The sequence below is a fragment of the Anoplopoma fimbria genome, chromosome 5 (assembly GCF_027596085.1).
Source record: "Anoplopoma fimbria isolate UVic2021 breed Golden Eagle Sablefish chromosome 5, Afim_UVic_2022, whole genome shotgun sequence".
Taxonomy (NCBI): domain Eukaryota; kingdom Metazoa; phylum Chordata; class Actinopteri; order Perciformes; family Anoplopomatidae; genus Anoplopoma; species Anoplopoma fimbria.
In genome coordinates, this window is record NC_072453.1 from 9,295,779 (window position 1) to 9,323,184 (window position 27,406).

Sequence of the window (27,406 nt, forward strand, 5' to 3'; positions counted from 1 at the left end):
ATCATTGTGAAATACACCTTTGTGTCGTACTTCATAAAGTATTTACTGCAAAACAAAAAATACTGTAAAGGTGTGAAGATGCAAACTTTTCAAATGTTTGTGTAACAGTGAAGTACACAATTTATGATACAAAGCAAATGGAACATGTATTTTATTTAAAAACAAATCTATAGTAAAATGAGTGATGCAAAAATTCAACAGCCGTAACATTTCACAGCAGCAAAGCTCCGTCAACTTTTTACTTCGCTGAACTTTAACAAACCGTTTTGGTTTATTTTTCTTTACAGATTTGTCATATCGTGGCGGCACAGTTTGTCTACGTAAAATGTGTTTAATGGTCAGCCAACACATCATTCGCTCCAGGATTTCCACTCAAAATTAAAATTACTAAACAAGGAAGACAGAAGTTGCACAATGTGACAAACGGGTAAAGAAAAAAATAAAGTCTGCATAAGAGTAAATGTGTCTGGTTGAGCTCTGACAGCTGAAACTTTTCTGCGTGAATTCAAACAAATTAAAAACGCACTCCATCTCTTCTGGACGATGTTGGTGCACATCATCACATTCTCACATGGACATAAAGGATAAGGCACTGCGTTTGAGAAATAAAGATTTCATAATGTGTGGTTGCAGCAGCTCGCACATCAAGTGTCTTACATCATAAATACAAACTGGTAGGACAAATAAGAGAGGGCCTTGGGCCGTTTACCGCAGTGTTGAGACACCTCTGTATAAAAAAAAAAAAAAAAAAAAAAGGGCTGATATTTCACAAAAACAGAAAAAATATTTACATTTGTTCCATGTAGGCAGTTTGAAACATCTTTCAAGTTTTAAAAAATCTGCATAAAGAATGTCTTAATCACCAGCAATATAAGGTTATGTACAATTATATTAGTCTATTTGCCTAAAAAGAAACACCTTCTCTATTAAAATGTGTTATTTGCGCCTCTAATTCATCCGGAAACGTCAACGTAACGAGAAACAACGCACAGTTTCCTGAGTACAGTTTGATCAGCGCCTCTGAGGGGTTTCAATACTGCATTGTGCTTTGCTCAAGGCCACTTATTTCCTCTTTTTTCAGGAGGGGAAAGAGTAACAGTTCACAAATTGTCTTTGTTTTGCAAACCAGAATCTGACGGGGAGGGGGGGGGTTCCATAAACCAGCAGCACTACATGAGTGGAAGTTGAAATGCTGTTGAGATTGTGGTCATTTGTGAGTAAAAAGCAAATTTCTTCTTTTAAAAAAAACAAACAGGAGGGTTAGAAGAGGACGAATATGAAAAGCAGAGGGATGATAACAAACTGAATTCACCCGTACATCCTGTGGGATGAAATTATTTACATTAAGGTGGATTTCTTTTTTTTTTTTTTTTTTGTCTTTCGTTGATGTGCTTCTGCTAAACAAGTCTTCAGCCGTCAGCTCACAGTTCCTGGTGTTAGGTGCCGAAGGCGGTAACCAATGAGATGATTAGGATGAGGAGGAGGATGGCCAAACAGACTGCTATCCAGAACTTTTTCTGCAATGGAAAAGAGACAAAATGATGAAGCCAGACAGACTGAGATGCAACAGGTATTTCGCACACTGGTAGAGAGGGATCACTGAAAATTTAACAAGATTAAAGGAATACTTCACCCACAAAATGACCATTTGTGTATCAATTACTCACTCGTGTGTTACATTCAATTCTTGTAGAAAACTTTGCCTCAATGGGCCCAATAAACAGCAAAAATACATAAAAACATCCGCTAACTAACTCACGCAACTGGTGCAGAATAATCCAAGTCTTATTTATCTAGTCATATGCTCACTACTTTACAAACACATGCATCTTCATTAAAACATTATTATTTATAACACTTCTGCATAAACAATCTCACGCACTCGTTCATGAGACACGGAAGCGATTTATCGGTTCTCCGTTCACCGTGGAGGCACAAGAGAAGTGATGTTTTGTGAATAATTGATACACAAAAGGTCATTTTGTGGTATAGAAATATTCCTTTAAGGAGAGAAAAGCATTTTGGCCCACTAAAGGTTTTCCAGTTAAAGTGTTCATTGTGTCTTAAAGATTATAAATTATACCTTGCGTGATTTCTGCTGATACGTGACGGCCTTCTCTACGTTATCCTTCGCTTTCTCCACGTAGTCGGCCGACTGGTTGATGTTGTTTGCGATCTGGTTGACCATCTCCCCCTGCAGGAGGCAGAACAAATATCAGAATCAAACGCTCTTCGTGACCCCGACAACAAAAAGGCCTGAGAGACTTCCGCCGAGCTGCTTCACCTGAGCCTCCACCTCCATGGCGAGGTACTGGAACATATCGTGCAGCTCTCTGATGCTCTGCTCCAGCTTCAGGATCTCGTCGTGCCGAGACTCGATCTCATTCAGAGCCTGCCTTGTGGCTTTAGCATCAATAAGGATCTGAAATACATCAGGGAGGGTTATGAATTAGCTGCATTATAAACAATAGACCAAAAAACATAAAGGTCTCACCTATGACCAGTGGTGGAAGAAGTACTCAGGTCCTTTACTTAAACTAAAAGTACAAAGACAACCATCTAAAAATACTACACTACAAGTCAAAGTAAAAAGTATCATCAGCTAAATGTACTTAAAGTATAAGTATCTAAAGTATTCATTTCGCATTAATATTGGATTTTAAGGTTGTAAAAAGTATTTATTTCCCTCTGACATGTAGTGGAGTAGAAGTAGAACGAGTGGGAATACTCTGGTGAACTACAAGTGCCTCAAAGTTGTACTCAAAAGTACAGCACTTGAGTGAAAGTACTTAGTTTCCACCACTGTCAGTGACTGAATGCACATCAAACACCAGCAGGATCCTACACTCTACGAGCGACTGAAACACTAAAGACTTCACTAGAGGCTGAACCTTTCTTTGCTTACCAAATCTGTAGTCCAGTTTGAGCGGTTAGAAAGACTACAACAGAGCACACCTGTCAGCGTTTCGTTCATCACACTTAAAGTCACGACTAGTTGGTGGTTAATGTAAAAAAAACCTGCAACTGTCAATGTGTTTTGCTTCAGCAGGTAACAGTTGCGTTGTGGTTTCAAGCATCACGGTGTCGATGTTTTTCTTCTCTCATCTTGAGCGCACTCACATTTTGGGTGAACACATCCGTCTGTCCACTCTCCAGCATCAAATCCAGTTCCTCGTCCGTCACGTTGGTCCCAGCTAAAAAGGAGAAGTACGTTACATCAGAGTTTTTGAGATTCAGCAAGTTTTTTTTGCTGAAAATGAAAATACAAAAACTCCCTCTGAGGTGAAAAGAGAAGAACCCTTCCTGTCATTGTTCTGTGAAGCTTTTGTGAATGTTGAGCTGATTAAGATACAAAGACTACAACGAAGTGCTGCAGTTAACGGATTTTGTTTTTTTATTCATGAATAATCTTTTTCTCGATTAATCAGTTATGAATTCCCATCACAATAACTTGGAGTTACAATGTGTCCAACCGACAAGTCAAGTAAGAAAGTCAGTAAGAAAAACAGCAAATTCTCTTGATTTAACAATTTTCTTTTTTTTTTTGCTTGGAAAATGACTTAAACGATTAATCAGTTATCTAAAACAAATGGCAATTATTTATCTTTCAAACAACTTATCAATAATCCACTAATCATTGCAGCTCTTCTATCCTCAAACTTAACTTCAACCCTCCTATTTAGCATTCATGAGCAGTATTTAAACATTTAATTTATTGTTTATAACACATAATGTAGTTGTTTACTAGCTTATTTGTCAGCAATTATAACTTGTCCTGTGGGCAGGTGTAAAAACAGATAGTGAATATATTAGTAGAAATAAATGCTGTTATGATATAAAATACATCTACAAAGGAGAAGTTATAATATAAACCACGTTATGAACCATTTATTAAATAATTATAAAGCTCATAAATGATGAACACGGTGGTTTAAAAGTGAAAGTGACAGCTGTCATGAGACTGAAGCGGCAGCGAATGGAGGAAGTTACCAGCACATCAGACCTCAGACCACAAACCTTAAACCTAAAACTGTAAATCACAGCCTTGACTGTTGTACTCACTGATTTTGAGTTGCCGCTGTATTCTCTCCACGTTGCGGTCTCTGTACTGGGACTGGATGGTGCTACAGTGACCCATCAGCTCCATAAACTCCCTCGACAAGACGCCGTGCTGGAGAGGAGGAAACATGTCGGTCACTTTGCTGCTGTTTATATAACGGAATAAAATGTTTTCATGCAGCTTTAGAGGTTTACAAAAAGGTCTGATGAGGTGATACACATGTAGGAATTGGGATCTCCAACCTGGGTGCGTTGCATCCGAGCGTTAATTGGAACATATTTTCCATCCTCTTCTCCCTTCTTCGGTTCAATACCTGTAAAAAAAGATAATTGATAAGTTAAAGTCGAGTACACAAAACAAAAAAATACATAAACACAGTGTTCTCTCGCCATCCATCAATACTCACTCTTGAGTTTCCTTTGGATCTGACTCGCCAATGTTTTTATCTCGTCTCGAAGAGTCTGGAGCTCTTTCTTCATAACTGAAGAGGAGAACAACATCAAGCAACAGCAAAAGACTTGAACTTTTAATTCTAGTCAATCATTTGTTTGACCTTGTTTTGTGTTCTGTGTAAATGATGAGTACTCAGGTCCTAATGACCATACTCACTCTCCTCCGGCAGCGCCACCCCGAGCACAGTTTTCTGTTTGTTCTCGAGGTTAGACACCATCCTTTTGAGACTCTGCAGACCCTCGTGGATTTCTTGCACCTACGATTGATTAACATGTTGTAGTTTTGAAGTTCATAAGCAGAAACATAGTTGCATTGTTTTTAAGTTGATTATTTAATTAGTTGATAAACAGAAAGTACAGATACAAATACATTGATTTAAAAAGAAGTATTGTTGATCAATTAAACTCATCTAACCTGCAAAAATTCCAAACAAGGAGTTTTTGAAATGGGAGAAATATGCTGCTTTTCTCTGTTCAGGTTATCATTTTAATTGATTGTCTTTAGGTAGAATACTGCTGGTGGGATCAAACAAGCAATCCTATGATGAGAAAAATGGGCTCTGTTGACTTGCAACTGCCATTTTTGTTATTTTCAACATTGCGCAAACAATAGTAATAAAATAGTATGTAGGGCTGCAACTTACAATTATTTTCTCAATGATTTAATAATCGTTTGGTTTTTAAAAAACATTGGAGATGAGGTGAAAAATGTCCATAATATCAGTTTACACCTGATAACGTGCAAAACAAACTATACGGTACTTATCAACAACTATAGCTTAAACTAATTGTGAGAAATTTTACTTGTTTTGTCAAACATTGAATCCAAACTCACACAAATTCAATCCATTATCATAGAGGACGAGGAGAAGTAACAAATATTCACATTTCAGAAGACGGATCGAGAAAATCTTTGCTCCAAGGACACTGGGATTAACAGATGTTGACAAAAGCTCTTATTGTATTCGTATTAGTTTATTGTATTCGTATTAGTCTGTTGCACTTATTGTATTCGTATTAGTTTGTTGCACTTATTGTATTCGTATTAGTTTGTTTCTGTACTTTTGCTCTGGTTTATACTCTTAGATGCTTGTTTAAGAAAGGAGATGCACTTATGACTTCTGGTGACTAGTAGTTCTCTTGAATACCTATGTTGAATACACGCTTTGGATAAAAGCGTCTGCTAAATGACTGTAATGTAAAAACAAAATGTAGAAAGGAGCAGAAAAGATTGAGTGCGTGTGATATGTTCTTCTAGTTAAAGCCTCAGCAGTGGGTCTTCCTCAGTTTAATAATGTAAACAAACATTAAAAAAAGTGGGGTGTGTAAACTTTTAGGACAAGACCAGGTTAACCTGCGTGCTTGGCTGACATCTCGAAGTGGATGGCGACACACCACCTGAAGCTCAACCTGGACAAAACCGAGCTACTGTTCCTCCCGGGGAAGGGCTGCCCGCACCGAGACCTGTCCATCACCATTGACGATGCCGTGGTGACGCCAACTCGGACTGTGAGGAATCTGGGTGTGACCCTGGACGACCAACTGTCGTTCTCAGCAAACATTGCATCGGTCACACGCTCCTGCAGATTCCTCCTCTACAACATCAGGAGGATTCGCCCCTTCCTCACTGAGGAGACGGCGCAGGTGCTCATCCAGGCTCTGGTCATCTCCCGCCTGGACTACTGCAACTCACTACTTGCCGGAGACCCGGCGTCGGCCATCAGACCTCTGGAGCTTGTCCAGAAAGCTGCAGCACGTCTGGTGTTCAATCGCCCCAAGTTCTCCCACACAACTTCCCTTCTCCGTTCTCTACACTGGCTCCCTGTAAGAGCTCGCATCCAGTTTAAGACTCTGGTGCTAGCCTACAGGGCAGTGAAAGGAACAGCTCCTTCCTATCTCCAGGCCTTGGTCAAGCCCTACACCCCCGCCCGACCACTTCGCTCTGCTGCCTCGGGGCGACTGGTTGCCCCGTCGCTCAGAGGTCCCTGCGGCCGATCCACCCGGTCACAGCTTTTTTCTGTCCTGGCCCCTCAGTGGTGGAATGAACTCCCCACTGACGTCAGGACAGCAGAGTCACTGCCCATCTTTCGGCGCAGGCTGAAAACTCACCTCTTCAAGAAGTACTACCCTGAGCCTTCCTCGTAGCACTTATTGCATTCGTATTAGTTGTTGCACTTATTGTATTCGTATCAGTTCGCTGCACTTATCCTATTCGTAGTAGTTTGTAGCACTTATTGTATTCGTATTAGTCCGTTGCAATTATTGTTTTCGTAGTAATTTGCTTTTGCACTATACTTTTGCTCTGGTTTATGCTTTAAGATGCTTGTTTAAGAAAGGAGATGCACTTATGACTTCTGGTGACTAGTAGTTCTCTTGAATACCTATGTTGAATACACTTCCTGTAAGTCTGCTAAATGACTGTAATGTAATGTAACCTAGTTAATGTCACTCATAAATACTTCACCTTCTTAAAGAAATGATCACTGTCCTTCTCCTCTCTGGCTGAGGAGCTCCCTGGTTTGATCATGAGAGCTTTGCCTTCATCCTCCTCATCTGAAGTCTCTGCATTCTGCAAGACAGACACACAAAACAAACAAACACACACATGAGTCCATGTTGAAGAAACAGAAACAAACAGCAGCAGCAGGAGTGCCCTGTCCCGGCCTGGCATGTCCTCTAAGGAGACAGGAAGTGGACAGTAACATGTCTCTAAAGTCAACATTCAGACACGTGACCTGCTCCAAAGTGTTGTTTACACTTCATTTAGTTGTCTAAGTTCTTATTCAAAGTCGTCACAGTTGATTATTTAAACCAAACAAGTGAACCGGCTAGCGTTAGCATTAGCACGCTAATGCTAACGCTAGCAGTCTACTTTTAAAAACTCACATTTCCTAATTCTTTAGTCCGGTCCCGCATTTTGTTTTTTCCCAGTGGGTCGGCTGTGAGAGAAGCTGAGACTCTACGATGTTGTGTGGTGAGTTGTTTCCAAAGCAGAGAGCCAGACAGTGAAACGAAAACAACCTGCACGCTGTCATTCAACAAGTGGACTGCAGCAGCGACTCTTCTTCTTCTGCTGCTGCAAAGAATGTGGACGGTCGACTCGTTGGCGCCCTCTGTGGCGGCAGCGTGTAACTACATCGGGCGGATGTGTATTATTATTATTATAGTCCTTTATTGATCCCCATGGGGGAATTCGAGTGTTGCAGCAGCTCAACTACACAGACAATAAATACACATATTATACAACAAAATAAAGATAGAACAAAAATAAGAAATAAGAATAAAAAAAAAAAAAAAAAATGTACAGTATATCCACATGGGGGGGGGCTGGTCAGCATGATGACAGACTGTGGTCTCCGCTGTTGTTGTACAGTCTGATGGCAGTGGGCACAAATGAGCGTCTGAAGCGCTCCGTCCTGCTCTTTGGTAGAATCAGCCGATGGCTGAAAGAGCTGCCCAGCTGCCACAGTTCCTCATGGAGAAGGTGAGAGGGATTGTCCAGGATGGCTCAGAGTTTGGCCTTCATCCTCCTCTCACCCACTGACTCCAGACTGTCCAGCTCCAGACCCACCACAGAGCTGGCTTTCCTCACCAGCTTATTAAGTTTGTTGGCATCTCCAGTCCTGATGCCACCACCCCAGCACGCTACAGCGAAGAAGAGGGCGCTGGCTACCACAGACTGGTAGAATGCCTTGAGCACACATTGAAGGACCTCAGCCTCCTTAGGAAGAACAGCCTGCTCTGTCCTTTCCTGTAGAGGGCATCAGTGTTGTGTGTCCAGTCCAGTTTATTGTTTATTACAATAGGCTTATTCACTTGGATACTACTTGGATTTTTTATTTCATTCAACTCTTTCATATATTTGTTTGTATTTATTTAAATTTGCACTCTTTCCTAATTCAAAAGCAAATGTTTCACCATCGGGATAGGTATATATTTATGTATATATAATTTAATTTTTCTACATTGTAGATTAATATTGAAGACATCCAAACTATGAAGGAACACATATGGTATTATGTGGTAAACAAACAAATGCTCAACAAACCAGAATATGTTTTATATTTTAGATTCTTCAAAGTAGTTGAATGAGAAGATGTGTCCAAACTTTTGACTGGTACTGTATGTATGTATATGTGTTTGTATTTATTTAAATTTGCACTCTACATGCATTTGCACTCTTTCCTAATTTAAAAGCAAATGTTTCACCATCGGGATATATATATATATTTATGTATATATAATTTAATTTTTCAAATATATATAGTACCAGTCAAAAGTTTGGACACACCTTCTCATTCAACTACTTTGAAGAATCTAAAATATAAAACATATTCTGGTTTGTTGAGCATTTGTTTGTTTACCACATAATTCCATATGTGTTCCTTCATAGTTTGGATGTCTTCAATATTAATCTACAATGTAGAAAAAAATTATAAAAGAAAGAAAGAAAAACCATTGAATGAGAAGGTGTGTCCAAACTTTTGACTGGTACTGTATGTATGTATATTTGTTTGTATTTATTTAAATTTGCACTCTACATGCATTTGCACTCTTTCCTAATTTAAAAGCAAGTATTTCACCATTGGATTAGGTATATATTTATGTATATATAATTACATTTTTCAAATATATAATTCATTAATTAATTAAATTACATTTTAGAATACAAAATCAAATAATAAGAGTGAAGATATTTCACTTGACTAAAGTTTTCTCTCTAAATAAATAAATACATTTATTCCATATACAGTACCAGTCAAAAGTTTGGAGACACCTTCTCATTCAATGGTTTTTCTTTATTTTATTTCTTTTCTACATTGTAGATTAATATTGAAGACATCCAAACTATAAAGGAACACATATGGAATTATGTGGTAAACAAACAAATGCTCAACAAACCAGAATATGTTTTATATTTTACATTCTTCAAAGTAGTTGAATGAGAAGATGTGCCCAAACTTTTGACTGGTATATATATATATATTCCATTTTTTTAGTACCACTTGTTTAGACCACTTCCTGTTTATAGATAAAATAACAAGATGTGAATGCCTGTTTTTGTCTGATCTAGGGAATAAAACATCCGACAAATTAAGTATTTTATAAGTAGGTTGAACTTAATAAACTGAGTGTATCATCTTAATGCTGCATGTGGGCTACACTGTCAAGTCCAGACAGTGTTGACATCACTGCTCCTCCTGCAGATCAGACATAAGTGGAAGCTACGCAGGAGTTTCCTACTTGACTCTGCAGCCACAAGGTGATGCTGTTTGCCTGCACAAACTGAATATTATCACCAAATGTCACATCCAGTGAATCTGTAGTTGACACTTAATGTCTTGGAACAAGCTGTGTACTTTTAAAATCCGTCAACATAACTGAACTTGACGATGAAAATTAACCTGGATGAGCAATAAAGATTTTATGCATAATGAACAATGTCCTAATGAATATTTAGGTATACTGACATTTCCTTTTTGTGCGTTATAAATAGGCCTATTATATTGCTATATATGGGCCAATATGGCTGGCATTTTGAGTACAGGCCTTCAGATAATAAACCTGCACAACAATAAATAGTCTAGATGTTTAAAGCTTTTTTAATTAATTGAGTTAGAGCTAGCAAAAAAACGCATTATTTTTACCTTAAATGTTGTTGATTCCTTCATTAAAACAAGAACCATTATCAATATAAAACAATGCAGCTTGAATAAATAATGGTTAGTATTGTGGGCTTCAAAGGATTTATTAATCGGCTGATTCTGAGGCACCATTTTTTTTTAATGTCTTTTGTGCAAAGCTTACAGGGTTATCAAAATCCTTTAATCCTTGTCCTTGACCCTGATGACCTTAAACTGTTTACAATCTGACAGATAAAGAATCAATTGCTCTAATCATTATTGTCCTCCTAAAACAAATCATTGTCAGCCTCAGTGTGGAGACGAGCATTTCAATTAAAGCTTGATTTTTCTTTTTCAGATAGTTTCAAAGATATAGACTTTTAATATCAAAATCAATGCTGTATTCCTGATGTTTGAGGTTGTTTAAGGAGATAATGATTGTATTATCGTACTTCAATGATAACTACCTAAACTAATATGTGGGTATATTGGCAAATGATAAGAAAATAGACAAAAAGTAAATATGTAAAAAAAGAAAAGTGGAATATCTAAAACACAAATTCTAATTGTATAATACTTCACAGGCAAAGCATGCCGTTATAGTTGTCATGGCCTCTTTGTTAGTACAGCATTAAATATAATTTATGTACAATAAACAAAACACTAAAAAGGGGTCTTTGGCTTGTAAACTTACATTTATGTATATAGAGTTTGGTGAGGATGATGAATGGATTTATTATATATGCCCTTTCCCAGAAAAATTCTGTCATAGTTCAGTAATAGTGAAAAATGTTTGAACAAGATAAAGAATATTTTTTTTGTAAAATCTTCCCCATACTTTTTTAAAGATGGGGCAAAGTTTATATTTATAAAATTCACATTTAAATCATCCTTAACCCTTTCATGCATAGAGGTCACTACAGTGGACAGCTATTCAAATGTTGTTTTCTTGTATATGCATGGGTTTTGATGGCAGTTGATTTGTTTTGATTGCCAATTATCATAAAAGATAGTCTGCACATTTTCTTTGTATGTACAGTACCAGTCAAAAGTTTGGACACACCTTCTCATTCAATGGTTTTTCTTTATTTGTATTTCTAATTTTTTCTACATTGTAGATTAATATTGAAGACATCCAAACTATGAAGGAACACATATGGAATGATGTGGTAAACAAACGAATGCTCAACAAACCAGAATATGTTTTATATTTTAGATTCTTCAAAGTAGTTGAATGAGAAGGTGTGAACAAACTTTTGACTGGTACTGTATGTACAATAAAAAAACACTAAAAAGGGGTCTTTGGCTTGTAAACTTACATTTCTGTATTTAGAATTTGGTGAGGATGATGAATAGATTTATTATATATGCCCTTTCCCAGAAAAATTCTGTCATACAGTACCAGTCAAAAGTTTGGATGCACCTTCTCATTCAACTACTTTGAAGAATCTAAAATATAAAACATCTGGTTTGTTGAGCATCTGTTTGTTCCTTCATAGTTTGGATGTCTTCAATATTAATCAATAGTAATCTACAATGTAGAATATATTATTATATAAATAAATTAAGTAAAGTAAAGTTAGAAAAAAATAAAAATAAAAATAAAGTAAAACCATTGAATGAGAAGGTGTGTCCAAACTTTTGACTGGTACTGTAGTTCAGTAATAGTGAAAAATGTTTGAACAACATAAAGATTAAATAATTTTTATAAAATCTTCCCCATACAAGATGGGGCAAAGTTAATATTTATAAAATGCATATTTAAATCATCCTTAATTTTCTTGCAAATATGCTTTGCAGTGTAAAACTTGTGGATGCTTTGATTATCCATCCCTATGTGGCTCTCTGCAGAAGACAACTAGACCTGACTACATTTCCCATAATGCACCGGCTGTAACGTCGTGTCGCCAGCGAGCTGTCAGTGTTTTGGGGGGGGAGCGAGGAGGAATCGGTCCAGCATCTCTGGAGCAGCGGAGCGACGCGGAGGACGGAGACACACAATGAGGAGATTTTAGCTCAATGTTGTTGTTTTTCTGCACACTGGATGTGGATGTTTTAAAGACACTGACCCTGCTTGCCTGCCGTAGATCACCGCGGAGCTCTGACTTTATTCTATCAATGAGATATGTGGAGAGGCTCTACCGCCCGGTGGTAACGCAGAAAAACACAAGATGAAGAAGCAGTTCAACCGGATGAGACAGCTCGCCAACCAGACTGTGGGCAGGTAGGAGATGCATTTACCAAAACGCCTTTTTATTGCACCACATTGTGTTTTTTTTAATCAGCTGTGATTCAAGACAGCCTCAGCAGGAATGTGTCGGCTGTGTTCGGCTGCAAGCTTTACAGTCATTCCCCTCCATGGGCTTTTTTTTTTTTTTTTTTTTTTTTTTTTTTTTTTTGTTGCAGCTCAGCTGGTTTGATTTGCACAAAGCATTAACTGTCAGTGGAGGTCACAGTTGCAGTGTTGAGTGTATGTGTGCATATGTGTGTGTGTGTGTGTGTGTGTGTGTGTGTGTGTGTGTGTGTGTGTGTGTGTGTGTGTGTGTGTGTGTGTGTGTGTGTGTGTGTGTGTGTGTGTGTGTGTGTGTGTGTGTGATTGATTGAGCCCCAGTAGGGGAGGAGCATATCTGCACACGGATGAGGAGGGAGCGGACATGGTACCCAAGGAGCAGGGCTCATAATGCTGCTGCAGACACCGGGCTCCCTGCAGCTGGTATACCAGGGGCACATATCACCCAGGGATACCAGGGGCACAGATCACCCAGGGATACCAGGGGCACAGAACACCCAGGGCCACTAACATGTCTGCAGTGACATGGGTTTATTTTGATTATTTTAATTAGGGAAGTGTGTCATCATTGATGGACACAGATGTTTGATTTATAGGCTAAATAGGTTTTGGTAACAGGGTTGCACACCTTCAGTGAATAATTACTATTATTCAAAATATGTTGAGGATCAAACAAATTGTTTAAAAAATATATCAACAAAATCATACCAAAAAAATTTGATTTATGAGTTATTTTAACTGTTATATTTGATATACAATGGGGTCATCAAGAAGGTGGGACAAGAGAAAAATGCCATTTTAGGGGGTGCTCGAGAGCTAGGTATTTTAAATAACATTTTCAAACCACTTTTTTTGAACTACTATATTTACATTTTGTCTCAGGACAAGTATAATTTACACAACAAGTGCATGTTTTAGTATTTTGTGCATGGATTATTTGAAATTTCAGTGGTGGGACAGAAAATGTCCTCCAATTCTGGAATGACCCTTAAATGCAATGGTTAGAGGGGATAATATATGGATGTGGTATTCAAACATGGCATCCCATTCATTCCAAGGCAAAGCAATGGATTCATATTTATGATACAATGTATATACAGAGGAAGTTGTTTGAGAATATATTTTTGGATTTGAATAATTCTACCTTCTAGGTAAATGTACTTCTTATTTGCTTTTTTCCAGAGAGTGAGACGCAAAGTTTGACACCACTCTCATGTATGTGTGCCATATATGAAGCTTGAGCCAGGACACGGTTAGCTTAGATTAGCATAAGGACTGGAATTGTATGATAAGCAGGAATGAAATGTGGATGAAGTACACAAATATGGCATCCCATTCCAAGGCTAAGCAATGGTAGTTTATTTGTGTTACACGTTCAAACCACTCTCAAGATTGTGCGCTAAGTATGGAGCTATAGAGCCAGAAGACAGTTGGCTTAGCTTAGCATAAAGACTGGAGGCAGGGGGGAAACAGCTAGCCTGACTTTCTGAAGCTTAACCGGAAGCTACATACATTTTTTGCATGTTTTTTTAATTACTGAGCTTTAGAGGTGCAGATTGGGGGATGTTTTACATTTCTGGACAGAGCTACGCTAACTGTTTAATGCTAAGCTAACAGTAGCCTGGCTCTACTCTAGCGTTTATATTTGGCATACATATATGAGAGTGGTATCAATCTTCTCATCTAACTCTCAGCAAGAAAAGTGCATTTCCTAAAATGTCAAACTATTGACAATACGAGATGGTTGTATTCCAACTTTGTTATTCATTTCATGTGGCTATAGATTAGTTTACCGAGAATTATGGCTTAGTTTTTGGATTTCGAGGACATAGAGTCCAGATGAGCTCAGAGTCTGAGACCGATGCGTTAATCTGCAAACATTTAAAATGGTTTCATAGTTTCGTTTAAATTATTTTTGCATATTCCGTCTTAATGGAAGCATGCAAATGGTAAAAAAGAAAGGACCAAGGATTGAGCCCTGCGGAACTCCAATAAATAGTGATAATATGAGTAAACACTGATCACTCAAGATTATATATGTTAATTTATTTGTATCTTTATTACAGATGCATTTTAGTGTATTTCTCTGACTTCCTTTATGGATGAATGTCAACAAAATATTATATTGGCACAGTACTTGATTGATTTTACATATATATTTGACTCTTTTGTTCAGATTGTGAGAATTCAGAGAGTTGTTTGTGAAATTGTCCTCACAGTTTTGTGGATGTTTTCTTTTATATAGGATGTGACTTTTACTGTTCAGTGTCAAGCTCGTGAAAACCCTTTTTTTAAAATCCTGGAAGTTAAAGTCCAGGTTCTCACACATACTTTACTGTTCAAAACATGGTGACACGTCACGGCTGATGAATGTAGAAGTGATTAATCCTCGTAAATCCTGCCTGCATGAAAGCCGCAATCAGATATTATGCAAATGAGCGAAATGCTTTAGATTAATGTGCTTAGGTTTATGTGATTTATTTCTTATCAGTGTGTCTGTTCCCCCTGAGTTTGTTAATCTCTCAGTCGGGACCTGAGGCTCAGTAAATAACAGTCAAAATGCACACAAACCATTTTGGCTCCTATAGTTTGAAAACAAGCTCCATATTTCTCTTTTATTTTATCAGGAAGTAACTGGTGTTGTTTCTTCTTTCGAGCCTGCAGGCCAATCTGTTGTATGCAGGGAGGAATCACATTTGAAGGTGTAGCCACTGTTTAGTTCTCAATAGATGTTGTTAAGTCTTTGTCTCTCTTTCTATTTGTTGACTCCACCCTTAGCTCGTAAAGGAGAGTCCATGTCATATGTCAACACTGCGCCTTTGGCAATTTGGATCTAGTGTTGTTTAATTGTTGCATGACCTTAAAAAAGAATCATTGTGTTTTTTTCAGCCTGTTCAAATCAGAAAACAGGTTGATATGCAGCCTGAATAACTTGTTCCAGGTGTTATTGTAAGTGCACTAAAACCTTGTTTGTTTTGCATTCGCTGACGGCGGTAGCCAACGACGCTGGCACACCGAAAAGGATTTTGTGTCGCGTAATCTTGTACTTCGCTCACCCACACTCAGACTGCAGGCGGAGGCGCTGATACAAATCAATGAGAGAAAAGGTATAACTGCAAGCTAATGCCCAGCAGAGTGGACCTGGCAGAGGTTTTAGAAATCCCTGGAGGACATTTACCCATTAATAATAAAATAAAATAAATTACTGGAATTGTGCCTCACTGGAACTGGAAGGGACAGAAGCTGTAATGCACTTTAACAGATAAAACCAAGCACTTATTTGTAAGTATATAAACGTAAAAATGTGTGTGTGTGGGCTTGTTTGTTTCCCCTCATCTCTGAGAGCCGGAGCCCAGTGAGGCGAAACATCCCAGTAATGAGTTCTAACCTGTATCATAAAAAGCAGCACAGCAGGGCAATTAGTCATATTTAGAACGTGGAGACTTTAACCGCTGGCCACACAGGTAACGGAGTGATATTTCCTCCGTGACCTTGGCAGCTCGCTTCACCTGGTTCGTGTTGCAGGTTGCAGGTTCCTTATGTCCAACAGATTTAAGAATAATAAACAACACACACAACAAACCAAATGGCACTTAGTTGGTCTGATTAGTATGAATAATTATGTGTGTGAGTATTTAGCCCTTTGTAGGTAGTATAATGAGTAATCAGTATGCTTATTTTGAGATGACATCATTTCTGTTTTAAGTGCTGTGATAATGTTATCTAACAAGGTAAAAAAAAAAGGGTTGCACCTGGATTAAAGGGCAACATAAGAACAATGGACCTCATGCAAGAATTTTCGTATTCTCATCTTAACTTTTATCTTGAGTGAGCCATGTCAGATTTAGCAATTGTCCTATGACTTTAGATAGCTGTTAATGACCTCATGACGATGTCAAAATAACATTTCTTTTTTTACAATCAAAACATGATGAAGACACTCGCAAATGACAAGGTAGTACAAGGTAGTCTCTTTGTCACTCCTCTGCATGCCAAATAATGTAACTTCTGTTTATCTGTTGCAAAAAACAACTACATGGCGACGGCCGTAATCCAAGATGGCGACGGCGAAATTGCCGAAATAGAGGCTTCATAACGGCAGTCCACAAACCAATGGGTGACCTCACAATGGCTCGTAAATTGTGTTTGTATTTTTGAGAAAAAACGAATAAATTGGTGAATGCTGCATCTTCTCCTATATCACTCGTAAAAAGCCACTAAAGAACGAAATCTGTGTGATATGAGCTGTTCTTGCATGAGACCTATTGATACAAGACGATACAATACAAATAACACAGACAGGCTAAGAAAACAGTCACCTGCTAGCAAAGAGGGTAAATAATATCAAGTTAGGTTGCATAAAAAAATAGACTTGTTCCGATTCCTGTATCAGAAATAGATCGGTTATGCACTGATCGTATATCTAACGTTATTGTATCATTTATCTGTTTATGGACACTTGAAATTCCGTAAATCCCCAAATATATAGTTCATTCAAAGGTGAATCTAACTCAACTGTATTGTTTCCTTCCATCAAGTGTATTTAAAACTTACTGCACATTCATTCTCGTCTTCATCTTGGGCCGGGGATTTGATTTGGATCGCAGCAAAGGGAATGAAATGGAAAGTTTGTGGGAACATTTAAACACTTCATCTGTTTTCTCTGCCTTTCTTTAGCATCAGAGCGACATTTGGAGCTTGCAAACGGGCCCATCTGTCTTCTTTATAGTTTTTTTTTACTCTCTGCAGGAATAAAAAACAAACAGTCAACATGAGCATCCTGAAACTAATGAAGCGTCTCCGTTAAGGACGACGCTGCTGCTTGCTGCATTGCTCCAGTTAAGGATATAGGTCAGGAGAGGTTCAGACTCAGCTAGATTCATCTCTGAAACAGTCCGCCTGCACCAATAATCCTGCGTAATGCTGCGTAAACTGTGCGACTGAATGAAAATGTGTAACTCTGTGGGAGCACAGCGAGGTTATGGCAGGAAGGGGGGGGGGCAGGACTAATCCTCTTTTTGGCTCCGCCACTTCTTCTGCAGAGTATTTTTAACTCATCTTCTCATTTACAGTTTTGTGTGTGTGTGTGTGTGTGCAAGCAGAAAAAAACATGTTTGTCCCGGTTTGTCAATGTGAGATAAAAAACTGAAAGCTTGAAAGAAATCTATTAATGAGAGGTTGGGAAAAAATGTGTTTCTAATCTCCATCAGCGGGCGGGGAAATTGTCTCCTTTTGTCACCGTGGAGCGCTCAGGCTCCGGGCGAAAAGAACGTATCGCTTGTATTTGCTCCAATTCCGTCCTGAAACCGTTATCAACTGTCAGTCTGTTAGCTTTGGTGATTGAAGAGAGCGCATTGGCAGAACAGGCATGCCCCTTAATGGCTTCATTATTTTTGGGTTTATTCATTTCATGCATTATTATTTCCTACCTCTCATATTCTGTGCTGCAGGAACAAATCTGAACCTAATGCCAAATACTTTTTGTGTGTTTCCTCTGGTGTTGATGTCGGGCTTTGTTGTTGCCCTGTTGGTCTCCCTTCAATAAAACAGTCGTGGTTTGTTAGGCTTTACTCGATATTGTGACGGCAGGAGGAGATGAAGACGGGATGTGTCGCCCTGCGGTTCTTACAAACCTATGTACCCGTCTGTCACTCTGTTTGACCTGTCGCTGCTGCTCAGTTTGATGCTGAGATTCACTGAGGTACAAACCAAAAATAAAGACACTTTGAAAGATGTGCCGCCAATTTATATGTTGTGCGTTTTTACAACAGGTTCTTTGACGTTGATCAAACAGTCTACCTGAAATGTCTGGTGCACTGAGAACTCAAAGACCTTGGTCATTCGTACAGCGTCGTGTCCGAGGACTTGGCGTGCTGATCGTTATCCAACACAGTCTCACGGCAATTTGTGAAATGGTCACAAAATAAAATCTATTGGTTTCGTGTTCAGGGACACGAATTTAGGGGGGTTTTTTGGGAGAAGAAGTAAGTACTAAGAACGACTTTCTTTTCATGACGACTTAGGTTTAGGCAACAAAGTTCAGGAAAAACATCATGGTCGGGCTTAGGTTTAGGCAAGAAGTCAACAAAGTTAAGTTTATGCAACAACAAGTTTTCGAACACCAGACCAATAGATTCAATTTCGTCCCTAATTCAAAAACTTCCATGATACTGGAAGTTTTTCAGACTTCATCGCATGAAGTCTGAGAAGAGTGCTTGGCCATGACGGGATAAAAAGCACTAAATGAGATGTCAGATCTCGATTGGTTCATCGGTATGATTCGTCCAATTCCAACATTGACTGCAAACGCAGAAAGTACTTATTTAGTTCAATGTATATTCTCTCTGTGTATAAATAAAAATACTCATTAAAACTACGGCAGATAGCCTAAAGATCATGATTATTATCTAATTTATTTTTGCATTGTCCAATCGTAGTTATCTGCAACATTACAAGCTGACTTGGGTGGATTTGTGGATTTTGGATTTAAGTCCAGACATTTAGATTCATCCTCTGAATGTCTGTGGGTTTAAGGATCCTCATGGGCGTCTTGCTGTCCCAACAGTCCCTGACCTCCTGCAGCCCAGACGTCTCTTTCTCCACACTGATGTCTTGACCCCGTTGACATCCCATCAGTGCTGCGCTTTCAGCGTTTTCTTCTTGAAGCGAGATTCGGGAATATAAATACATCAGAATAGTACAAATGGCTCCATCGAGGGGTAAACATGAATTATGTATAAAACGTTACTCTCCTCGACTCCTGGACCGTTCGGCTGAAAGATAATGAACCCATTTGTCAAACATGCTGCTGAATGCGTGCGCTAATTCCAACAACATCCTCAGGATTTGATAATTGATTGGCCTTTATTCAGAGCATGATTAGTATTCATGGCGAGGCTGCTTTACATGCTGAATACAGTGTGAATAATGCTGTAATGAAATAATTTAGTGTTAAAGCTCAGGGTGAGAGGATGAAGGAGAGACTGGACTGTAACCTGACATGGATGACTTTATGTTTACAGCGGGAGGTGTTGAACCTCTCGCTGGTTCACACAACGGGTGGGAGAGATTTTTATTATGAGCATCATTAGAGGCATTACTGTCTGTGTGTGAAAAAGTGAAGATGTGTGTGTGTGTGTGTGTGTGTGTGTGTGTGTGTGTGTGTGTGGCCCAGCTAGCTGTCCGAGTCGTGCTCATTAATCACGATGAGAGTCTGTTAATGAGGAGTTCCTGTAAGCAGTTGGAAGCTGACCCTTCTCTGCTAGCTTTGCTTTAATTATGAGTTTACGGGAGAAGCTAGCAGCCTGTCGAGTGATGAGAGGAAAACACACAATTATAGGAATAGTTCAACGGTAATTTGGGGAAATATGCTAATATTTGGTTGGTCAACTATTTTGTGGTTTTGGTCTTGGTCGACCACGATTTCTTAAGCAGATAAGTCTTTTTTTTGCACATCTCTGATAAACACGAGATTTAAAGTGGTTCTTTGGGTGATTCTTTGTAGACAGTTTAAACGATTCTTTAAATCAACTTATTGAATTGTTGACAAAATGGTGTGAGTGTTAGTCAGGCGGTTCTGCCGAGTGAAGCCAATGCTGAAGTATTTTAAAGCTGCATTCTCTCTAATGTCCATCAGGGGGCGACTCCTCTGGTTGTATAGAAGTCTATGAGAAAATGACTCTACTTCTCTCTTGATTTATTCCCTCAGTAAACATTGTAAACATAAGTTTATGGTCTCAATCTCTAGTTTCAAGTCTTCTTCAATACAGCATGATGTTCATTTGGTAAATTATGGTCCATTTAGAGTCAAAGAGACCATAAAGCAGGGTATGCTTTAGGGCAGGGCTAACCAGTGATTGACAGAGAGGTATACAGCGTCTCTACGTCACTCCTCCGCATTCAAAATATGGTAGCTGGTTGCAAAAAAACAACATGGCGACGGCCGTAATCCAATAAATTGACGAACAAATCGCCAAATTTGAGGCTTCATAACGTCAGTCCACAAACCAATGGGTGACGTCATGATGACTGCATCCACTTCTTATATACATTCTTTGTGCAACACTGACACTACACTACTAATAAAACTGGATCCTGTTTAAGATTTAAAGGAACAGTTCACCCCAAATTAAAAAAATACATTTTAGAAAGAAAATGGCTCCTACATGAAACTGCTCACAACAAGTTCTGTGGATTATCTTCAGTTTCCGGGTCAAGATTACTGAAAATGATTTATGTGAGTGTCATATAGTCCCATTATATTAGTAAGAAGGCAGACATCTTTACAAAATTAACAACATTTCATACCAAAACAATCTAGATTGATAAATAACAATACAAGTAGGAGGATGAATATAATTATATAATAATTTTTTGGGGGTGAACTGTCCCTTTAATTCCATAATGGGGTTTATAAATCCTGTAAATCAGAAGCACTAGATTTGGGGTTTTAAAAAAAAGCATCACTGACATGTTTTCTGGACATGTCTGTCAATGTTCTTTGGGTTTGTTTTTTTTGGGTGAGAGCGAGGGAGTCACTGAGGGAGATGTCACTGCCAGTGGAGCGTTATTGAAGTCACTGGAGTGTGATGATGGAGGAGCTGCTTCGGGGTTGTTGCTGAGCCACCGAGGAGCCGGCAGACAGATGCTCAGCCCCCTCAGCTCCTCTACTGCTGCTGCTGCTCATGACAGCAGAGAAAAATTGTTTTTCTTATTGAAGAAGTTTGGAAAATCAATCAACAGGATGTTTCCAAGCTGCCAGATCACTCACTAAAAATATATAGAAGGAAGGAGGTGGTTTTAAATCTTTAAAATGTTATTCTTTTAATACTTTAAATATCAAGAGATATACTATGAGAACTATTTATTTTATTCAGTGGTGGAAGAAGTACTCAGATTAGATTATTTTTTAAGGCTAATGTCTACAATACACTATATCTTGTCCAGTTTCTCGTTTATGTAACACTATAAAATTATTTATACCATGTTGTTGTGGTTGTCAATCACTGTGTAGCCCCGCCCTAAACCATACTCTGCTTTATGGTCTATTTGACTCTAAATGGAGCATAATTTACTAAATGAACATCATGCTGTATTGAAGAAGACTTGAAACTAGAGATTGAGACCATAAACTCATGTTTACAATGTTTACTGAGGGAATAAATCAAGAGAGAAGTAGAGTCATTTTCTCATAGACTTCTATACAACCAGAGGAGTCGCCCCCTGATGGACATTAGAGAGAATACAGCTTTAAAGACACTTCAGCAGTGGCTTCACTTTTCAGAACTGGAGGTTTATTTGAACTAAGAGGCCCAAACTATGAACTACTTCGACTCAAAGTTCTCATGAGGACTGTGAGGTGTCCACATACTTGCAATGTATACTGGCAACATAAAAAGCAAGTTCCACAAAAGTGTGTGTGTGTGTGTATTGACAACATGGGGTCCTGTGACACACCCATGTTACCGCAACAACCAGGGTCGCTCAGTTCTGTTGTTGCTGACGTTACTCAACCGATCACCGCGATCGCACTCCACCTTTTTCCTGTGTCTGTCGAACTCACAGCTGTCCTGGAAACATTAGCTCAGCGGTGACGGGGTCCTGCCTCACTTTAAAAACATCATGCAGCCTCTGAGGACCGTTAAAAACACCAGAGTGTTTCAGAGTCTGAGCAGGGCAGGAAATGACATCACAAAAGGGGAATTTGTGTGTGTGGAGGCGGGGGTAACACTCCCAGAGCTCCCACAGTATTTCCACTGCTTTAATGGACACTAATTGGGAAGCCTGTTCTGAAAATGCCGCTCAAGTGGCCGCATGCTGATGCAGGCGTTCAGACGTCCTGCGTCAACGTCCTGTCGCCCACTGATGCAGACGAGACGTTTGCTTGTGTTGATGAGGGTGTGGTTCAAGACCGCTGCCAGTAAACATGATACTAAAACATGATGGAGTGTAGCTTGAGGAGGCGCTGTTGGAGGTTTTCAGACTGGGACAGGTGCATGCAGGTGTTTTAACAACAGCTGGAAGTCAGCAGTTACAGAAGAGTCTGTCACACACATGCTTATGGAAGATATGAAGGTACTTTAAGTATGGCTGTGTGTTATTGATAAAATCTTCTATCACAATATTGGTCATTTTATATCTCAACAATGATATATCTTATAATATATACGATGAAATAGACACGTTTTAAAGAATTTTTTGTGTTGACAAATGAAAAGTACTGAGTATTTTCTCCTTTATTTAAGAACTTTAGTGCAAAATGCTTCATGTAAAGTTATAGAATTTTTTTTATTAATATTTACAGCTATGCACTTACTTTGTTAATGTGCATGCACACAATTACAGAGTGATTAGATTAAGACAATAGTTTGTTTTTTAATTAGTTTGATCAGATTTTTGTGTTCACTTGGTTTTTTTATAAATTTACACTCCGTTATTGTGTATCAAATAACACGATTTTCACAATGAAAGATGAATAATATTAATCATAATATGATAAATTATGGTATCAAATTATCGCCGATCCCTAACTACAGGACACTTAAATTTCAGCCTGATTGCAGCAAATTGCACCCAAAGTCCTCCATCCTTTTTCAATAGTCATGAATATATGTCACATAAATCTGCTAAGAAATCATAGAAAAAAAGACGCTCCCTATAACCCCAGAGAAAGCCTGAGAATTATCACATTTTTAAGTTTTCTTCAGTATGAAACTAATCAAATGACATCCATAGGTTAAATTGTAAAAAAAAAAAGCTGCTAATATTCAATTCGGCGTACATTTAATGATACCAATTTGCCAAAATGTGAACAAATATTGGCTCAAATTGTTGCCCAAACCGAGCTGTTTTAATTCCGCCCACAGTGACAGACTTTGGAAACGCACTGATCAGTTTAATGTCCTCTCTGTTTGTAAATTCTCACGACAAACACGGGCCGTCTGAAATTAGCGGTTGGGTTGATGGAGTAGAGAAGCCGTCCTCGTTATTTACACATTATCTGGAGTTGCCGGCCCTTTTAGAAAGAGCCAGACGCATTAATTTCACTCTCTACTGGGAAATACGTTCTACTTCCCTCTGACTCACCATATCCGTCTTCAGAGAGATTTCTTGCAGTGATGCAGCAAGTATTGGTTTCATTTTCTGGGTTTTGTTTCAATCAAACGGAGAACAACTCTATAGATAATTGAAAAGGGCAATCATGCAAATATTATACAAATTACATCTTATTGTTTCAGAAAGCTGGACTTTTTTTTTTACAGTGAAACGACACTTTCTTTGTGAGCAGGTTTGCAGGTTTTTATGCCTCCATGTTGGTGACAGTTGTGGCTGTAGGCATTATGTTTTGGGGTTCTGAATGCACAAAGGGAATTTCTTCAAATGTGGCACCTGTATTTAAGGATAAACTGATTGGAATTTGGTGGTCAAAGGTCAATATGACCTCACAAAGCATATTTTTGGCCATAACTCAAGAATTCATATGGTAATTATGACAATTTCACACGTGTTTAACAAGATAAAATGATGAAGTGATGAGATTTTGGACAGATATGGATGTAAACTGCAACATGATTAGTTGGTGGAGGGATACAACCACAAGGCAGTTTTTTATTCTATTCTAAAATGATTGTGTTAGCGTATTTTCCTACAGCGATAATTCATCTTTGACATAACAGTATGAGCTACACAGCAGGTGGAAACGAGACCTGTTTATTCTGCTTGTCCTCTTTGATTGAAACAAACATAAATCTGTGAAATATGAAAGAATAAAGTGGTTTCTTTACCTCCCTAAATATAAAAAGAAAAGTAAATTGAGTCAGAGTAGAATAGCCATCTGTTTCCAATGTATCCAGTGTGCAATATAAATATTCTGTGCAATCCACTGTGGAATATAAACAACCATTCAGTCCGATTATAACACTTAATATAGACGTTTTATTTTTATTTTTTATACATATAATACCTTTACGATGTGATAACTTATTCATTATACTTGTTTTTTTTATTTATGTCTCTTGTTTCCTTGCACTATTCACTCTGCTGCTGTAATCCTGCAAATTTCCCTGTCGTGGGACAAATAAAGGGTTATCTTATCTTATCTTATCTTTTTGAAGGTGTGTCTAGAAAGCCTTCTCCAACTGTACCTGTTCCCTCATCACCACAATATCCTATCTATGTCTGTTAAACTTTAATGGGAAGTCAAACCCGCGGCGCTCCGGTGTCAATGTCACCGCCTTGCCGACAGTCGGTGTGAGACGAGGGTCATGGGGGTGAAGAGGACAACTTCACATGCAAGACCAAAATCAATAATAAATCACACATAGTATTATGTGTTTATCTAACGCCTGATATCTCTTCTTCCTCTGAGCCATAGAGCTCCATTAAGAACACATCAGTGAGCCTCACTGTTGTTCCTTCATCACCATGAACACACAGACTGTTGTTTACTCTGACTCAATCACACAAACACCGTCCTAAAGCCACAAAATACTCACTAGAGCACCAAATGTTGATTCATCCGCCGCTGAAAATAGTCCCAAAACAAATGCACTTTGTTTGATTAAAAACTACACTGGCCAGCTGTTAGATGACGAAACAAATATTTGTCTATTTAAAAAATGACGTCTTCAGAAGGAACCAGTGGGCGTCAGAGAGTCTCAGACAGGGTGGAGAATTCAGACTCTTTTTTTATTAGATCTGCTGTCAGTAACACGTAAGGATGTCGTCTGTCAGCTGTGAGGCAAACACAGACAGATCACGACGCCGTGGATCGATGGATTTGCGGGTTTCATTTCTCACCTCCGTCCCCTCAGCGTACATGTTTCAGTGAGCCCCAGTTCCTCTCAGCCATAGATCCCTTCAATAGGACTCAACCCACACAGCATCGTTTCCATGGCAACGGTTGAGTCATCTATTGAGGGCGCTGCTGAGACGATGATGTAAACATGCTTTAGGTGACTTAACCGAGTGTAATCATGACGTGAGGAAATTGTGGCTTTAAACTTTCAGCTTTATTGTTTCACGTTCTCATATTTAGTGTCACAAACACACAGGAAGTTAAACCAACACTGACTGCTTATTAATGCATGGAATTTTTTAATCATCAGGTTGTTCAGGATCGGCAAACACAAGAGCCAGCTGTGGTTAGTCTTTCGTTTTTCCAACAATCAGGAGTCTGTCCTCCTCTGCAGGAGTCCTTTGATGTCTTTAGTCTGCACACCTCGACAACAGCAAGTAAAAAAAAAAAAGCAGTAAAGCTGCTAATCTGCTGAAAGGAGCTGTTCAGCCAAAGACCGCAGCAGCTGTCCATAATGACGTGTTATTTTTGGCCAGAAGTGGGTAAACGGAGCTAATTGTCATATAAAATGCAAATGGATTCTGCTCCCTTTTTTTCCAGTTCATTGCTCTTAAAGTGAAAAAAAGTAAACTGGAGAAAGCGGGACAAAAACACAGATATCATTCTTCTGGTTATGAACAGTTTTAGCTTTTAAAACATTCTTTTATTAAATTAGGATAAAACTACATACATGTCCTTTGAGTAGTTGCCGCGCTGCAGCAGTCAAACAAATAAATGACAAACATTAGTGTATCGACATTTCTTGCGTGTGGTGTCAACTCAGACTCTACTTCTCTCTTGATTTATTCCCTCAGTAAACATTGTAAACATGAGTTTATGGTCTCAGTCTCTAGTTTCAAGTCTTCTTCAACACAGCATGATGTTCATTTAGTAAATTATGATCCATTTAGAGTCAAATAGACCATAAAGCAGGGTATGTTTTAGGGCGGGCTACACAGTGATTGACAGGTCGACACCAGAGACGTATACGACGTCTCTATGTCACTCCTCTGCAGTCCTAATATGTTCACTTCCGGTTCACTGGTTGCAAAAAAACCAAGATGGCGGCGGCCAAAACGCCCAACTCAAGGCTTCAAAATGGCAGTCCACAAACCGATTGATGACGTCACAACGACTACGTCCACTTCTTATATACACTCTATGGAAACAACAGACAACTTGATAAATGAAGCACAGCAAGGTTTTTTTGTTTTTACAGATTTGTGTAGTATCAAGAAAATCACTCAAACAGTAGTTTTATGTACTTTTAACATTGTCAGTCTAGTCTGGTTTCCATACGAATGAATTCTGCTGGCAAAAGGGTTTATTTGGGAGTGAGTTAAAGTGCAATGAATCACACATCTCTGTAGCACCACCCTGCTGGAAAACACTTCAGTGAAGCCACAGTCTGGGTTTCCAGCTGTGAACCTTCAGGTCCAGACTGCTGCACAAAGTGACAGTTTGACATCAGACAGACGAGCTGCTTCAGGTGTGATCACTCACCTGAGTTTGTTATTGTCGCTCTTATTTTAGCTCCGTGCACTCTGCTTGCCCTTTCTCTTCAGAAATAAGTTTTTTGTTCTGAGAGCAATCAGCAGAGCGTCTCTGTGATAAGACGACTTAGCAGCACATGAAGATGTCGCAGCTGATAACATGATGCCTCTGTAACGAGTCGTCGCACAACGGGGGTGCAGTTAGCTCCCATCGAGCTTCCTCTTGAGCCTCGGAAATTAATCTGACTCTGTGTCTCTGTCGTTTAGTTTAACGATGAGAGGAGGGTGGCAACTGATAAGGGAAGATTTATTTTTTTAGGGTAATGAAAGGGCCTTAAGGTGGTTTAAATAGATGGCACAAGATGAGGGAACTCATATCATAGAGGCATATTAAGTAACTTATCAGGTAAAAAAACACCAAACATTTGCTGTATTAAGTTTCTCAAATGTGAGGATTTGCTTTTTTTCTATTTGCATCAATGTAAATTGAGCCATTTTGCGGTTTTGGGCCGTCAAACAAAATAAAAAAATTAAATCTTTTGACGTCACAATGCATTTTAGAAACAGCTGATGAACATTTGTCGTTTTAAAGAAGACTCTTTACATAAGAAAAGGCAGCACAAGAAAGTGCAAAAAGAAGACGTATAAATAA

At 38.8% G+C, this 27,406-nt stretch overlaps 2 protein-coding genes across 2 annotated transcripts in view; one reads left to right on the forward strand and one right to left on the reverse strand.

The window, feature by feature from the left end:
* Positions 1–134: 134 nt before the first annotated feature.
* stx4 (syntaxin 4) lies at positions 135–7,579 on the reverse strand. Its single transcript, XM_054599369.1, has 10 exons — positions 7,399–7,579; positions 6,977–7,081; positions 4,670–4,769; positions 4,467–4,541; positions 4,303–4,373; positions 4,063–4,171; positions 3,121–3,194; positions 2,285–2,422; positions 2,084–2,194; positions 135–1,517 (listed from the first exon to the last, which is right to left on the reverse strand). The coding sequence occupies exons 1-10, from the start codon at positions 7,426–7,428 to the stop codon at positions 1,437–1,439; spliced, it is 894 nt and encodes a 297-aa protein (XP_054455344.1). The 5' UTR covers positions 7,429–7,579; the 3' UTR covers positions 135–1,436.
* A 4,512-nt stretch (positions 7,580–12,091) lies between these two features.
* LOC129091107 (rho GTPase-activating protein 44-like) overlaps positions 12,092–27,406 on the forward strand; it is a 69,364-nt gene continuing 54,049 nt past the window's right edge. The window contains 1 exon segment of the mRNA XM_054598578.1: positions 12,092–12,360. Coding sequence (XP_054454553.1) covers positions 12,308–12,360 — 53 coding nt within the window. The 5' untranslated portion in view covers positions 12,092–12,307.